The following is a 16576-nucleotide window of genomic DNA, read 5'->3' on the forward strand; positions in this document are numbered from 1 at the left end:
TCCCTAACCAGATACCACGGTGTCCTTCCATCTACTCCCAAAACCCATCTGATATACCTTTCCTCCAACCTTTCCATTCCTTCCCTCCCTCTCCATCCCTATATTTCCGCTCCATAACCCATAACCGTCCACACCAGTCTGTCAAACAACCACAGTATTTTCCCCAGTCTTTCCCAAATTTTCTCTTCCCTATCCCCCAAACCTTCCCCATCACCGCGGCTGCCTTTTTGATCCTTTCCCTTACCTGCGCTTCCTGACCTCCATTCCTTTGAAACACGTAACCTAAATATCGAAACTCCCTTACCTCTCCTATTTCTTTTCCTTCCCATCTCCATCTTCTCTTACAGTCCCTCCCTCCTCCTTTCTTAAACCTCATTATTTTTGTTTTCTCCACATTCAGCTCCAGTCTCTTCCTACGTAGGTACCCTTCCAATCTTTCTAACATGCTCCTCATTTGATCCTCGTCCTCTGCAATTAGCACTACATCATCCGCATACGCCAATGTATACACCCTCTTACCTCCTAGCATTATCCCTCCCCATTTGACTCTGCCCATCTCTTCCTCCATATCCGCTAATAACACGTTGAACAATAACGGGCTCAACGGGCACCCCTGTCTTACCCCCCTCCCGATCCAGAACGCTTCTCCTATTTCGTTTCCTACCCTTACCCTACTTCTCGTCTCCCTCAGAATCTCCTCCGTCCTTCTCACCAGCCCTTCCCTTCTTCCCCTTTCCCTCATTGCTTTTACTAGTACCCCTCTGTCTACCGAGTCAAACGCCGCCTTGAGATCCACAAAACATGCAATCAATTTACCCCCTTTCTTCCCCAACCTTCTATTCACCAAGTGGTTCAACACATAGATATTATCAATAGTTCCCATTCCCCTTCTGAAACCTCTCTGGTTTTGTGGCACTATTCTCTGCCCCTCTAGCTCCTCTCTCAACCTCTCCGCCAGTATGGCCGTGTACACCTTATATAACGACGACATTATTGTCACCCCTCTGTACTCCTCCACCCTTTTTCCTTCCCCTTTCTTTACAATTGGCGCGATTATTCCCTCTTTCCAATTTTCCGGCCAAACTCCTCCCTTCCACACCCTGTTGATAAATCTCCATGCCCAATTCTCCAACTCCTTCCCCCCGCGCTTTCATGCTTCGCTTGGTATTCCATCCCTTCCCATTGCTTTTCCGTCCTTTAACTTCCTCATTACCCTCCTCATTTCTTCTAAGCTTACCTCCTCTTCCTCCTCTCCTTCCTTTTCCTCCCTCCCCCTTCCGTCCCCATTTACATCCTCACCCTCCCCTCTACTCCTCCTAACAACTTCATAAAGTGCTCTTTCCATTCTTCCTCCTCAATCCCCTCCTCAATTCCCCTCCTCTTTCTTCTCTCCCTATTTACTATCTCCCAAACCTCCGATTCACTCTTTGCTTCCTCTGCTTTTCTCTCCCATCTCCGATTCTCTTCTTCCTTCTTCCTCTTACATATCTCCTTAAACCCCTTTCTTTTTTTCTTGTAAACGCTGCCTTCTTCTCTTCCCTTCCTCCATTCCCTCAATTTTCTTTTCGTCTCTTTCTTCGCTTCTCTGCAATCTTTGTCCCACCACCCCCTCTTCTCCTTCTTACTTCCCTTCAGCTCCTCTTCCACCTCTTTTATCGCCTCTACTATTCTTGTTTCCATTTCATCCCATTCCTTATTTAACTCTTCCTCTTTTTCCTCTACTTCCCCTATTTTTTCTATGAACACCTTTACTCCTTCCTCGTTCCACACTCCCCTTTTTCTTTTCTTCCACCCTCTTCCTCTGTCTTCCTCCTTGTTTAGAATCTAGCATTTATTTGAATTAGAAGTAAGAATGTTCAGAGCTTCCTAGGGTAAAACAGAACGGTACTGTAGACGAGTAAAATCAATAATTGAGTACGCTGCTTTATCGACCTCCCGTAAACACACTATAGCCATGGCAGCAGTGCCGGTGTCATCGCGATAGTTCTGATATCACGCATGCGCGTCACTGCTTGGCGCTTTCGTCGTTAACGCCCTTCCGGCGACGAGCACGTCGTCATTCTTCGTCTGAAGCTCGACTAGTGAGCATGTTACGAGGCGTAGATACGCCATATCCATGGTGTTAGAAGACAGGTGTAACATTGCGCATAATGGCGGCCGGAGAATACGACAGCCAATCAAATGTTTATCCAAAATGTGGCGCCACATTTAAATGCAGCATTAGTTACAGTTTGTGACAAAAATGCAAACAAAAATAAAAAATTTGTAAATATAATACGAAACCTCACAAATTAATTAAAAAAATATAATACATAATATACTAATGATAAAAAAACAATTTCTACATTAATAAGTAAATAAAGAATAAATATTGCAAATAAGGAATTAGAAAACGTTATTAATAAGGAAGTATACAGAAATAATTACTCGTATTGCAAACTGTAAGAACAATATTCCTGACACAATGTTATATTTAAAATCGTCTTAAGTTTATTATAAAATGCTATAATAAAATAGCCTTTGCAGCATCTTAAGATAAGCTTTTCTGTAATCTGAAATCTAAGATTGAACTATGAGCACCGTTCTAAGTTGTAGAGACGTGTAATTGATTGTAATATAAAAGAAAGTGTAGGAGTGATATTATATTAAAACAATTATAAATAAAGGAATGCAATTTTTCCAGAACATGTTTTTATTTTACATTTTGTACATTTTCGGTAAAATAAACCGCCGCGTACGTCTGGAGGTCGGTTATGTATCTTGAAACGAAGTGAAAATTACAAAAGTCAACGGGAAGACAATGATGACGAGGACTGTGAATGACGACGACAGCACGTTGGCATAGCTTCTCCGCAAAAATATAATATCTAATATCTAAACACAATATAACCTTTAACTATAATATACTTCACAATAATATTGAAGGAGCCATATTGCTTTTGGCATCTTGGATAAAGTTCTGATTGGTCAAAGAAAATGACGACTGCGCATCCTCGAAACTGTTACACCTGTCTTCTAACACCATGGCCATATCTAGAATCATCGCGAAGGAAGTAGATCTTTCGATAACAGCGAGACTCGGTATTCCGAGCATCCTCCCGTTCGTAGGAAATCTATACCGAAAAGGAGGTTCCTGGTAATAATCTTGAGAGGAACGACCTATTCGATAGCCGAAAACTATAATTGAGCGGCATTCGCCGAGTGGATGGCCACCGCGTTTGCGAAATGCGCAACGTGGTTCGTAACGAGGAGAGCGGCCATTAGGATCAAATGCCTGATCTCTTTACTGTTCCTTCGGAACAATTCGGCTCGATATTCCTGAGGTAAGATACCTTTTTTCAATACTGACAGATTCGTATATTCATACACGAGTAGTCTGTAATCATCTTCATGATTACAGCATTCTCAGAGACGTCTCGATGAGGCACTATTGTGCAAGAATATCATATTACATTTATGCGCATGATTCCAAAGGATATAATTTAAAAGTAAAAGATTCCTTATCAAGTAAATTCATACTTCTTTATGTTTTTTTGAGAATAATTGCTTAATTATTTTAACTGATTTAAGAATATATTTTACAGAAACTTGCGATAATCTGCTCAAATATCTTTATAGTAATAAAAGATTACTAACTTTTGCGTTCAATCTTAATATTAATAGCGTTTGTGTTTTCTTCCGAATATTATTTGTATTTGCGTTTATCTTAGATATTATTCTCGTATATGTATTCTTCTCAGCGTCGCGTTCTATCTCATTACGAATATTCTTCACATTACCGTATTATTCGAACCAAAGATATTAATCCTTAACTCGAGGGATTCTGAATTTAGTATAATTCGTATAAATGCATGTTGTGTGTATCTATGTTAATGCAACTTTATACTGCTATAAAACATATTTATTTCTTTAGTTCCTTAGAACAGGAATCAATGGTGATTTAATTAAATAACACGGTCCTTCGATTTGACATTCTGAATTGTCTTTATGTTTATATTGAGCAAGGTATTTAGGTTCTCTATAACCTTGAAGTATCTCTCCCGTTTGAAGATAGCAATATTCATATTAAGAAGAAGATTCACATACCAATGCTTGACCTTTACTCAGTTTAAATCATCATCGAATTCCTACAGCGATTATATTGAGCGTTTATATTTATCTGATTATGTGTTCCATTACTACTGCTCATTGAATCTTATGAATGATGTATTTTATGCTATGATTATTAACTGTATTTAATACTTTATAACACGTTTATTTCTGCTGCTATTGCGCAATGTATCAACACATTTTTGGCTAAAGTTATTCATGATTATAACATTGAATTTAAGAAGCATTTCTATGTACTGTTCTTTCATCTTCCTTATTCAAAAACAATTCGAACCTTCACTTATCATACACTCTTCGTTCCCCCTTTTTAAAACCATTTCCAAGGGATGGTGGTCTGAGTCCACTCTATCCCCCACCGTCATGCTCTCGATCTTCTCTCTTACTTCTCCATCCCCTATTACATAATCAATCACCGTATCTCCTCTTCCTCCCGTGAAAGTAAATTCCCCCTCCTCGTCTCCTCTCACATTCCCATTAAAAATATTTCCCATCCTCTCTCTCCTCTAAGCAATTTACCAGCATCCTCCCCTCTCTATCCATCTTCTTATCCTTCGATTTTCTTCCCCCCTCCCTCTGCTCTTCCCCCTCCTCTTCCTCTGTACTCCCCCCTTCCTGTCCAGTCCTCGCGTTGAAATCTCCTCCAATTATCATAAACCTTCCTTCTTCTTTTCCTTCCATTTTGTGTCCCAACTCCTGTAAGGTCTCTTCCATTCCCTCCTTTTTTGCATATACTCCTATAATACTCCAGTTCTCCTCCCCTATCCTTACCTTACCCTCTATCATCCCCTCCCTATCAATTTCTATCTCCGTTCCCTTCTCTTTTATCCCTTTTCTCCCCTATCGCTCTCCCTTTTTTATTCTTCCTCTTCGCCATTTGCACTCCCCATTCATACCCTTTTGGTAACCTTCCCCTTATTCTTTCCCATCCCTTTTCTCCTATCCATGTCTCTATCAAGACTACCACATCTTCTTTCTTCAGCCCCTCCCAAAAGTCCTTATCTTTATTTTCCAAGCCTGCTACATTCCAGAACACCATCCTCCAATTCTTCCTACTCCCCCCGTCCTCGCCTCTTCCGACTTCCGTTTTGCTATTCTCCACCTCCTCCCCTCTATCCTCCTCACTTCCTATTCCCCCGTTGCCGCTCTTATTTCTCTCCCTCTAACCTCCTCTCTCCCCTCTTCAATCTCTCCCCCGCTCTCCTTCCTTCTATTTCCCTTTTCATCCTTTAACACTCCCTCTTCCACATCCCATCTCCACCATATGTTTTCTACTCTTATTCTCCCTGCTTTGATCCACGCCCTCCTTCCCTCTCTCTTCTCTCTTCTCGCTATCTCTCTCAGTTTCCAATTCACCCTCCTTTCCTCCCATGTCAAATCCTCCGTGATTCTCTCCTTTCTGCCCATCAGGCTCCTCTTTTTCTCCATCACCTCCCACTTTTGCTCTTCATTCTCCAGCTTCAGCAACACCATTTCCCTTCCTTTTTCTGCATCCCCCCCTATTCTCTTCACCTCTATCGCCTTCACTTTGGCTCCTATTCCCTCCAATAACTTTTCTGCTTCTTCTCTCCTCCTACCTTCTCTTACCTCCAACCCCCTTATCACTATATTTCTTCTTCTCTCCTCCTTCTCCTTCCTTTCCAGCCTTCTTTCCAGCTCTCTCATTTTCTCCATCACCTCCCCTCTTCCATTCCCTTCCTCCTCCTTTTTCTCCTCCTTTCTCTCTTCTATTTTCTCCTCCAATCTTTTTAACCTTTCCTCCACTTTCTCCTTCTGCCTTTTTACCTCTTCCCTCTCTTCTCTCCATCTCTTCTCCTGATCCCTGAACTCTCTTCTCAGTTCCTCAATTTCCTCACTCATCCTTCTGCCCTGCTCCTTGAAGGCCTTAGTTCTTCCCTCATGGACCTGAATTCCTCTCTCATTTCTCCGATTATCTCCCTCAGTTCCTTCACCCCTATCTCCGATTCCATTTTATGCGACCTTACCGTCTTGTTGCTCCTCTTAAACACGTTATCTTTCTCTTCCTCCACACTTTTTTCCAAATCCTCTCTCTTCCTTTTCCACAAATCCTCTAAATTTCCCGTGCTTCCCCTTCTCACTTTTTCCTTTACCTTTACCTTATTTATAGCTCTTTTCATTCCCTCCAACCCGCCTTCCTTCTCTCCGCTCCTCTCTACCTGCTTTTCGTCTCACTTCTCCCTCTATCTATGTTACGCTCTATTCCCTGCCTCTCGCTGCCTCCCGCGTCTCTGTTCCCCCGTCGAGTCGCCCCTCTACTATCGCTATCGTTCATATCCCTGGCCCATCTCCCTCACCAGCCTGCGCGCCGTCTATACTTCACGCACTCCTTGCCCGCGGCCGCTCTCCGCTCGACGCTCTCCCCTCTTAGCGTTTCGCGTACTCCCTGCCCGACCCGCTCTCGCGCCCGCTTTCCAGGCCCTTTTCTCCTCTATTCTTCTCCTTCGCGACCTCCCTCCACTTCCTCACATACACTCGCTCCTCCACTCTCTGCCTCTCACACGCACACCTCCAGCTCCACCAGACTTCTCTTACCCTCTCGCACACTGCCGAAAGCACCCGTCTAACCGCCACGTATTACCCAGTATCACACCAGAAACGGAAGTCCTATAAATTATAATATTGAGGCATATATTTTTAATACTTTATTGAAATTAATTTTTGTAGCTCGCATATGCTCTGTCCACTTTACACCAAGCTGTTACAAACCAAAGCCAGCGTACTTATTTAGCAAACTGCGAAAATTACTCGCCTAAGAAATTACGAAGACTTCATGATCATGCAATTCCAACAGAAAATTTGCCACTATTGAAGGATGGAGAAGTGCTAAAGGAAGTGCAAAATCAACACAACATAATAAATGTTAGTGAAAACAGCAGGTGTGTATTATTGTATTAAATAAAATGTTTTCTTATTATAATATGTGAAGATTGCAATAAATTCTATTTACAATATCTTTTTTTTAACAGCAAAAACAGTTTTAGTGAGTCCGAGACCAATTTGATCGACACTTCAATAGAAAATAAAGCAGAAACATGTTTTATGCAATCTTCAAAAGAAATTTATTGCATTATTGAAACTTTATTTTTATCTTTACTGTAGATGATTTTCCTTAAGATCAATAGAGAATAATTGAAGTTGAAGATATTATTGAACGTGAAGCTGTTACCTATATAGCAGGTTACGTAGCTTATAGGTTACGTATGCAATATAGTTTCTTAGGAGACTATACGAAAAATGTTGAATTTTCACCGCATAAGCCTTGATTGGGTTTTAACAGTATCAGATGGTCATTTGATTTATCCCTCTGATTATTTCATTGAAGCAGCGTTAATTATGAACAAGATTTTTGAAGAATTTCACGGAACTTCTGGCTTATCTAAAAGTATTTGGATTTTTAAGACTGTAACTAAATTAACAATGGAAAAAATGCCAGAAGAGTATGGTATACCTGAAGAAGTAATGCTATGTCTTGTTCGTACAAGAACGTACATAAGATTGCGAGAAATTAATAAGAAATTAGTGTCTGATGTAAAAAAAAACGTTTATACAAAAAAGTTTCAAAATTCATGTATTGAAATCTGTAATATCAGCGTGCCACATATGTTCATTTTCACATATCAATTTCTTGTATACTATTCAATAATAAACTTATTGAACACAACTTCTCGTGTTATTAAAATAAAATATTTATTACATTTATTGAAATTGCTGTATTTAAATAAACCTATCTTATATCCACAATATTTTTAAAACTTCAGAAAATTATTTACTTTTTCCTCATACATCTATTATATTGTTCAATTCATGCTTCTTTTACATTTATTTTAATATTTCTTTATATATAATTTTAACATTTTTTACTTAAAATTAATTATTACATGAAATAAAATTGCATTATATGCAGAACAGAAAAAGAACTTAATTCTCATTTAAAAAACTGCGGTCTTAATTCTATTGGCCAATAAACCAATATGTCTTCAGCTTGGCCCTACGCACTCATTGGTTATTAGAAAGGATGCGCAACAGCATACCTTGTTTTCTTTCTACCATGCTACCAACGTTATTTCTAAGTCCAAATTACAAGGAATTTTGAACTATTGCATTGATCTGAAATAAATGTCAGAGTAACATTTGAAAAATATTTTCTGTGTAACGTTTTTAAAATATTTTAACAACATTCAGAAAAATCATATTACGAAATAATATTTTTCAAATATGTGTATAATATTATTAAAAAACGTTTAAAAAATACACATAAAGTCAATATTTCTAAACGTTAATTTAATGTTTCTTGCTTACTGGGCATATTCAATTCCATATTTTTAAAAAGTAATATTTTATTGTAATACTATGTACTTTGCTGTAATAATTTTGTAAGTTTTGGGAATTATTCTTTAAATATATATTTTCAAAGGAGTTCAAGGGGTTAGAACATAAATGCGTTATTATAGGTTATATCTCTATACCCACACAGCACAGGTAGATCCTGAGAATGTTCTCAGTATATCACAAACGTAGATTGTGTATATCCTGTTGATATTCGAAATACGTCTATGATATTTTGAGAACGTACTGAGGATGTTCTAATGTCTGCCCTAAAAGCTTACTCAGTATATACTGAGAATATTTCTTGGTATATTGTGAGTATATTAAAAAAATATTTTGATCACATTACCAGTATCTACTAGAAAATATTTTGCTTGTTAACAAACCAAACAAATAATTTACACCGCTTTTCTAAACCGCCTTGCTATACCGCCGCCGTTTCGCACTCGCTTGCTGAACCGCTTCTCGCTGCTCTCGCCGTGCTCAACTCTGTGCGCGCTCACGGCACTTGCCTAAAAGTAACCTGTGTTAACTGTACATATTTAACATTATAAACGCTATTTTCTCTGTACTTGCTGTGTCTTCTCTTGTGGTTGTCTTTACCTCGCGCCATCCCGCGCTAACGCGTGCCCCCGAACATTCTGGTCCTTCGAGCCGGATCATCGCCGGCAACCGCGATCGGGAGTGCCTAAAACAGAAGGACACCATGAGTCTTGACCATAGCGCCATGCTGAACAGCCAACACGAACTCTTCGTACGCATCTCCAACGCAGTCGAAAACCTGAAGAAGATGGGTCAGGCGAATATCACCCTCTCTGCCGTCGAGACTCGCATTCGCCTCCTCGACGACCACTGGGCGAAGTTCGAGAGCCAGCATGACCTTGTTCGGGCCTGCTACAAGGACCGCTACGCTGAGAGTGAGTACGCAAAATTAGACTTACTCGACCAAGCCGAGAGCGCTTACGTGCTCCAGCGTAGCATCCTGTCCGAACAGGCGAAGCTCTTCAAGGCCGCGTCGGCTTCCGCGTCCGTCACGGCGTCAGATCAGGGGGGCGAACACGCGCCTCGCGTCTCGCTGCCCCGTATCAACTTGCCGCAATTTTCGGGCGCCTACGAGGACTGGCCATCTTTCCGCGATCTCTTTCGGTCGGTCATCGGCGACAAGCCGGCGATTCCGCCAGTCGAACGGCTGCACTACCTCCGCTCGTGTCTCAAAGGGCCGGCTGAAAAATTAATAAGATCGTTAACCATTACGGGCGAAAATTACGATCGCGCGTGGGCGCTACTCTGCCAGCATTACGAGAACAAGAGGGAGCTGATACGCTCCAACTTCGCCACGTTTACCGCCGTGGCGAAGATGAAAGCCGCTACCGCCGACGAGCTCAGCCGCGTCCATAACGCCGCCACGTCCGCCGTGAATGCTCAAGAGAGCATTGGGAGGCCCATAGCGTCGCACGGCATGGACCTTTTCAACCACCTCGTCATCGAACTGTTCGACTCGCGAACGCGTCTGGAATGGGAATCCTCCTCGGGAGATTCCTTCGAACCGCCGTCCCACGATACGCTGATGAGCTTCATCTCCAAACGGATTCTCACGTTAAACGCCGCGAATCCGAAGAACACTACCAAACCCGCGAGTGAACCGTCACGGTCCGCGAAAACCCACGTCGCGAAGCGTTCCGAGCCTTCTCAGTGCCCGCTATGCAAGGGGAAGCACTCGCTCATGGGGTGCCCCGACTTCAAGGCCAAGACAGCCAGTGAGAGGAAGACTGTGGTCGAGACCAATAAACTCTGCTACAACTGTCTCGGCAATCATCTGGTGGTGAAGTGTCAGTCTACGCGAAACTGCTTCACATGCAACTTGCGTCACCACTCGATGTTGCACGACGCGTACGTTTCCACGCCGAAACCTGCCGCGGAAGTCAGCGCGCTTTCCGCCGCCGGAAAGACCGAAGACCGTAAGGCGATTCTCCTCGCGACCGCGCGCGTGACCATTGCCGACCGGCACGGAGATCCCCATGAGGTTCGGGCCCTCATAGACCAGGGCTCCGAAGTGTCGATCGTGTCGGAAGTCCTTAGTGCAGCGGCTACGCCTGCCGCGATCGCGCACGCGAGTGTCTATCTTCGGCATCGGCGGCTCACACTCGGGGTCCACTCGGGGCAAGGTGTCACTGAACGTCACGTCGAGGACCACCGGGGACTCGTTCACCGCCGTCGCGTTCGTGCTTCCGCGTCTCTCGCTCTACCAAGGCTCCACGAACAAGTGCAGCACCACGTGGCCTCATCTTCAAGGACTCCCGTTGGCCGATCCGCGCTTCACCGCCAACGACCCCGTCGAGTTGCTGTTGGGCGCTGAAGTTTGCTCGACCATCCTGGAGGATGGTCTCCGCCGAGGCGAACCGCAAACGCCAATAGCTCAGAAGACCATCCTGGGATGGATCTTGTCAGGGGGCTGCGGTGCGACCTCCCTCGTTGGTCACCTCAGCTCATTCCAAGGCACCGCCGACCGTGACTTGGCCGAGCTGGTACGCCGCTTCTGGGAGCAGGAGAGCGAACCTCCCGCTTCCGTCACGCTCACTCCCGAAGAAGAGGAGTGCGAGCAACACTTTGTGCGCACCCACGAGCGCACCCCCTCTGGCCGGTACGTCGTCCGACTGCCGTTCGCCTCGCCGCCGAAGAATCTCGTCGAGACCCGCAAGCCCGCGGAGCGCCTGCTCACCGCCATGGAACGCAAGTGCGCCCGAGATCCCCGGTTCGGAGAGCTCTACCACGCGTTCATGCGGGAGTACGAAGACCTCGGGCACATGGAAGCCGTTGCTCCGTCTGACGAGAACCTACCTCGCGGAGCGTGCTACCTGCCGCACCACGGAGTGTTGAAGGAGGCCAGCACCACCACCAAACTTCGAGTGGTGTTCAACGGCTCACAACGCACCAGCTCCGGCGAATCGCTGAACGACCACCTCTTCGCAGGCGCTAACCTCTTGCCGGCACTCGCTGACGTGCTCTTGCGTTGGCGTCGGCACCGCTACGTGATGATCACCGACATCGAGAAGATGTATCGTCAGATCTCGGTCCACCCGGAAGATCGCGACCACCAACGGATCCTGTGGAGAAGTGCCGTCGACTTGCTCGTGCGCGTTCTCCGCCTGACGACGGTCACGTACGGCCTCAAGTGCTCGCCGTGGGTCGCGATTCGAACGCTCTTGCAACTCGCCGCGGACGAAAGGTCTCGGTATCCGCGCGGCGCGATCGCCCTCGAGGAGGACAGATACGTGGACGATGTCGTAACCGGAGAGGACACAATCGACGACGCGATCGCGGTGCAAACCGAACTACGCGAGCTCTGCACGGCGGGCGGGTTTCCGTTACGTAAGTGGGCCGCGAACTCCGAGGACATTCTCGTCGGCATCCCGCGGGAACATCGCCTTCAACGCGCACTGCACGTGTGGGAGAACGACACTCACTCCACTCTCGGCCTCCGATGGCACCCAACGGACGACGAATTTTCCTTCGCGATTCGTACGCGCGCGATCACCGAATTCACGAAGAGGCGTGTCCTCTCGGAGACCGCGCGATTGTTGATCCGCTCGGATGGCTCACCCCCGTCGTGATCAGAGCCAAGATTTTTATCCAGTCCGCTTGGTTGAAGCGACTGGAATGGGACTCCCCCCTTCCGCCGGCGGACGCTCAGCTTTGGGCGCGCTTCCTGGGGGAGCTCCCGCTTCTCGAGGGTCTTCGCGTGAGCCGCTGGCTCAACTGCGGAGCTACGGAGTCTCAGGTCGAGATCCATGGCTTCGCCGACGCTTCCGAGCGAGGTTACGCCGCTGCCGTCTACCTCCGCGTCACGAGAGGCGGCTCCACCACGCTGCACTTGCTCGTGGCCAAGAGCAAGGTTGCTCCGATTCAGCAGGTGTCCCTCGCTCGACTCGAATTGTCCGCGGCCGCACTGCTCACTAAATTAACGCGACACGCTCGCGACACTTTACATTTGCCCGCAGCACCGATCTTCCTCTGGTCCGACGCCCGAGTGACACTTCACTGGATCAAGGGCCACGCATCCCGTTGGAAGACGTTCGTGGCCAACCGGGTGTCGCTCATTCAGCGGACTCTTCCCGAGGCTCGGTGGCGGCACGTTCCCGGACGCGACAACCCGGCCGACTGCGCTTCCCGAGGGATTGCGCCCGGCGAACTGATCGGCCATCCGTTGTGGTGGACGGGCCCGGCGTGGCTGCGGGAGGACCGAACCCGGTGGCCCGACGAGAACGACGAGTTTCCCGACGCGGAGATGCCTGAGCGGAAGGCCGTCGTGTCCGCCGTCGGGAGGATCGAAACGGAGCCCGACACTCTCCTTCGATTCTCTTCGCTACACCGGCTTCTACGCGTCACGGCGTGGTGTCTGCGATGGCGACGCACCACCTCCCGCACCGACGATCCCCGTCCGGACGATCGGGCGAGAACGCTCACTCCGGAAGAACTCGACACGGCACTGTTCCGTTGGCAACGGGTGGTGCAATCACTTCACTACCCGGAGGAGATCAAGGCCGTCAGGAACGGCCGCACTGTGTCGCATCGCAGTCCACTCGCCAAGCTGAGTCCCTTCCTCGACGACAACGGCGTGCTCCGAGTCGGAGGGCGACTCAAGCACGCACTGCTTCCACATGACGCGCGACACCCATTGATCGCTCCAACGTCTTCCTGGCTCACTCGTCTGCTCATGGAGTCCTGCCACCGACGAACCCTCCACGGCGGAGTGCAACTCACGCTCGGCACTCTCCGCCTCCGCCACTGGATTCCACGAGGCAGAGCCGTGGTGAAACAGCTGTTGCATCGATGCGTAATTTGCACCCGATGGCGAGCCGCGCCTCCGCAACCACCGATGGGCAGCCTTCCACGGGCCCGGGTCATCCCGTCGCGGCCCTTCCAGCGGACCGGCGTGGATTATGCCGGCCCGATTCTCATACGCACGACCAAAGGGCGAGGACATCGAGCGCACAAGGCTTTCATCGCCGTCTTTGTGTGCCTCGTCTCCAAAGCCGTGCACCTCGAAGTAGTCTCCGATTACACGACGGAGGCATTCTTGGCCGCCCTCCGTCGTTTCACGGCCCGCCGGGGACTCTGCACGGACATCTATTCCGACTGTGGCACCAACTTCATCGGGGCTGACCGGGCACTGCAGGACCTCTTACGCGCGTCGTCATCCGACGGCCGGCGCATCGCTCACGACGTCTCCACCCACGGAATCCGGTGGCATTTCAATCCACCAGCCGCACCGCATTTCGGCGGACTCTGGAGGCGGCGGTGAAATCCACCAAGTTCCACCTGAGGCGAGTCATCGGCGAAACGACCCTCACCTTCGAGGAAATGGCCACTTTCCTCGCTCAGGTTGAGGCCTGTCTGAATTCTCGGCCGCTTCAGGCCTTGTCCGATGACCCAGACGACGTCACGGCACTGACCCCGGGGCACTTCCTTATCGGGGCTCCCTTGCTGGCAGCTCCTGAGCCGTCACTGGGAGAGAGGTCGGACAACACCTTAACTCGATGGCAGCTGGTGCAAAAGATGCGCGATCATTTTTGGCAACGGTGGTCGCGCGAATGCATCCAGCATCTCGCTTCCCGACCAAAGTGGCTATCTGCTGAGACCACCCCGGATGTCGGCTCACTCTGCTTGATGCGGTCCGAGATCGCTCCGCCGAATCGATGGCCCCTCGCAAGGATCATCAAGCTGCATCCTGGAGACGACGGCGTCGTCCGCGTAGTGACCGTTCGCACGGCCGCCTCCGAATTCGTCCGGCCACTCGTCAAACTTGTGCTGCTTCCCGGGGCCGCTGGCTCCACCACCACCGTTGCGGATGCGTGAGCCAAAACCATCCGTTGCGTTAGTTTTCGCGGTTCGCGCTACTTATGTCCGTCGGTTATTATTGTCACTTCGCGTAATTGTCTCTGACGGCCTTCCGCCAATGCACTCCGTGCACTTCACTTAATCGGTGATGTCGGCCTTCCGCCAATGCACTCCGTGCACTTCACTTAATCGGTGATTTCGGCCTTCCGCCTTAACTTAACACACACTCGCGTCACATCACTTCACGGCACCATGTATATACCGAAAAACATACATAGAAACATATCGTGCGAAATATGTTTCTCGCTCGAGATTCTCGCGTGTTATGACAATGCGCAGCCGCGCACCTCGCAACATGGCCGCTCGCACTCGCGCCGGGATTGCGATCATCAGTAATCGATCGCTAATCGATACTTCGTGCCGCGACTGCGATCGCCTCAGCGAGCGCACCGTCTCGTTTCGTCACCATATGACGAGGCGGGCGGGAATGTGTGAGATCGTGATAATTCGGTTGCATGTCAGCGCATGTCACGCTTTCTATAAAATAATCGCCTAAATAATTTCGCGTTAAGGGAATAACTCGCGGCACGTTATAGCATGGATCTTTCGTTACTTTCCGAAAGTTCGCTAATTGTTAGCAACAACACAGCCACGGTCGACCGGTCGCATAAACAAAGTCGAACGACGACGCTCTCACAAAAGAAAGATCCCTGCTATAAACAAAACAGTTGAAACCATGTAACGACCCCGCCGGGGCGTCACGTGAAAACGGTGACGTCGGTTCTATGACGTAGGGCTCCGATGGCCAATCACCCTCCCGAAACTGGTGGTACCCAGCCTGGAGGGAGTTTCGCCTCGGAGGTGATAAGGGATCGCCGCTGCGCCGCGGAATCGATTTCGCTCGCAGATCACCGCTAGTACACCGCTTTTCTAAACCGCCTTGCTATACCGCCGCCGTTTCGCACTCGCTTGCTGAACCGCTTCTCGCTGCTCTCGCCGTGCTCAACTCTGTGCGCGCTCACGGCACTTGCCTAAAAGTAACCTGTGTTAACTGTACATATTTAACATTATAAACGCTATTTTCTCTGTACTTGCTGTGTCTTCTCTTGTGGTTGTCTTTACCTCGCGCCATCCCGCGCTAACGCGTGCCCCCGAACATGTTGCGTTAATGCAAACAAATTTTTGAATTTTGCTCTCTGTCGACTCTTACCGAAGAAAGTTTAATACCCTGCGAAGCAGGTATAAACGAAGGCCCTGGATGAGGAGCACACTTCGTAAACAAAAAGGGTTATGTCAGAGGCCCTGCTGGTGAGCACGTCCTGACTGGCGAACTTGAGAACGCTGGAGAAACCCTGCCGAGCTGCCCTAGATATAGGAGTCGATGTTGAATCTTAATTACGCGAAAGAATACTGGCAATGCGCCGCGTAGCGGGCGCGAGCCGAACTCTCCTGCCGCGCGAGCTCACGCTGCCGCCCGCGTGATAAATTTTGAATATTGTTAAAATATCAGTAAAATAATATACTATTCTGATAAATTTAGCATATCCTGAAAATATTCGATAAATAGACCGAATATTACTGATAAATTTCGAATATTCTTAAAATATCAGTAAAATAATATACTGCAAAATATATTATAGAGATATTATCAATATATCTTGTACATCTATAGTATATTGAGTATTAATTCAGTATATACGAATGATATCATGTGCTGTGTGGGTATGCGTTATAGACAATGAGCAGCGCAAAGGCGCGCATAGACAAAGACAGAAGGGGCCCACATGCAGCGTTCTTTTTCTATTCCTATATCGCAGTCTCTTACGTGCTAGCATATGATTCGCGCACTATTCTTATATCTCTATGGTAGTCTTCAGTATGATTTTTATTCGTCTACACTACTCACTAGGATCAAAGAGGATTAGATAGAGTGGAACCGAAGCGTACACGACTTTTGGAGGCCTCTCCCTTATGAAAAAGTAGTACTGGTTTTAATACTGGAAAAAGTATTGGTGAAAGTACTGGAGACATAAGTACTCAAAGTACTACTAAATTCGACCATACTGACTTCGTCAGTACTCCTTTCCAGTACTCATCCAATACTCATTCAGTACTCCCTCCAGTACTCCCCCAGTACTCCCACCAGTACTCCCTCCAGCACTCCCTCCAGTACTCTTTTAGTACTTATCAAATAATCGTGAGATACTAACGTATGGTCACAGTATATACAGTAGCGCAACTCTCCTGATTTCTTGTTGTCCAAAATGGAGTGCGCATGCGCGAA

General features: G+C 47.4%; 1 protein-coding gene and 1 long non-coding RNA gene across 2 annotated transcripts; both read left to right on the plus strand.

Annotated features, from left to right (window-relative positions):
- The first annotated feature begins 4215 nt into the window (after positions 1 to 4215).
- On the plus strand, positions 4216 to 7833 carry LOC139779941 (uncharacterized). Its single transcript, XR_011720063.1, has 2 exons — positions 4216 to 7004; positions 7095 to 7833. It is a non-coding gene; the product is annotated as an uncharacterized lncRNA (long non-coding RNA).
- Positions 7834 to 9160: 1327 nt separating this feature from the next.
- LOC139779956 (uncharacterized) lies at positions 9161 to 13756 on the plus strand. The gene is made up of 3 exons (XM_071718486.1): positions 9161 to 10477; positions 10527 to 11973; positions 12021 to 13756. Exons 1-3 carry the CDS (start codon positions 9161 to 9163, stop codon positions 13754 to 13756), a joined length of 4500 nt encoding a protein of 1499 aa, XP_071574587.1.
- The last annotated feature ends 2820 nt before the right edge of the window (positions 13757 to 16576 follow it).

The sequence above is a fragment of the Temnothorax nylanderi genome, unplaced genomic scaffold (genome assembly GCF_030848795.1).
Source record: "Temnothorax nylanderi isolate EJ_2023f unplaced genomic scaffold, tnyl_v1.0 TNYL_tig0251_pilon, whole genome shotgun sequence".
Lineage (NCBI taxonomy): Eukaryota > Metazoa > Arthropoda > Insecta > Hymenoptera > Formicidae > Temnothorax > Temnothorax nylanderi.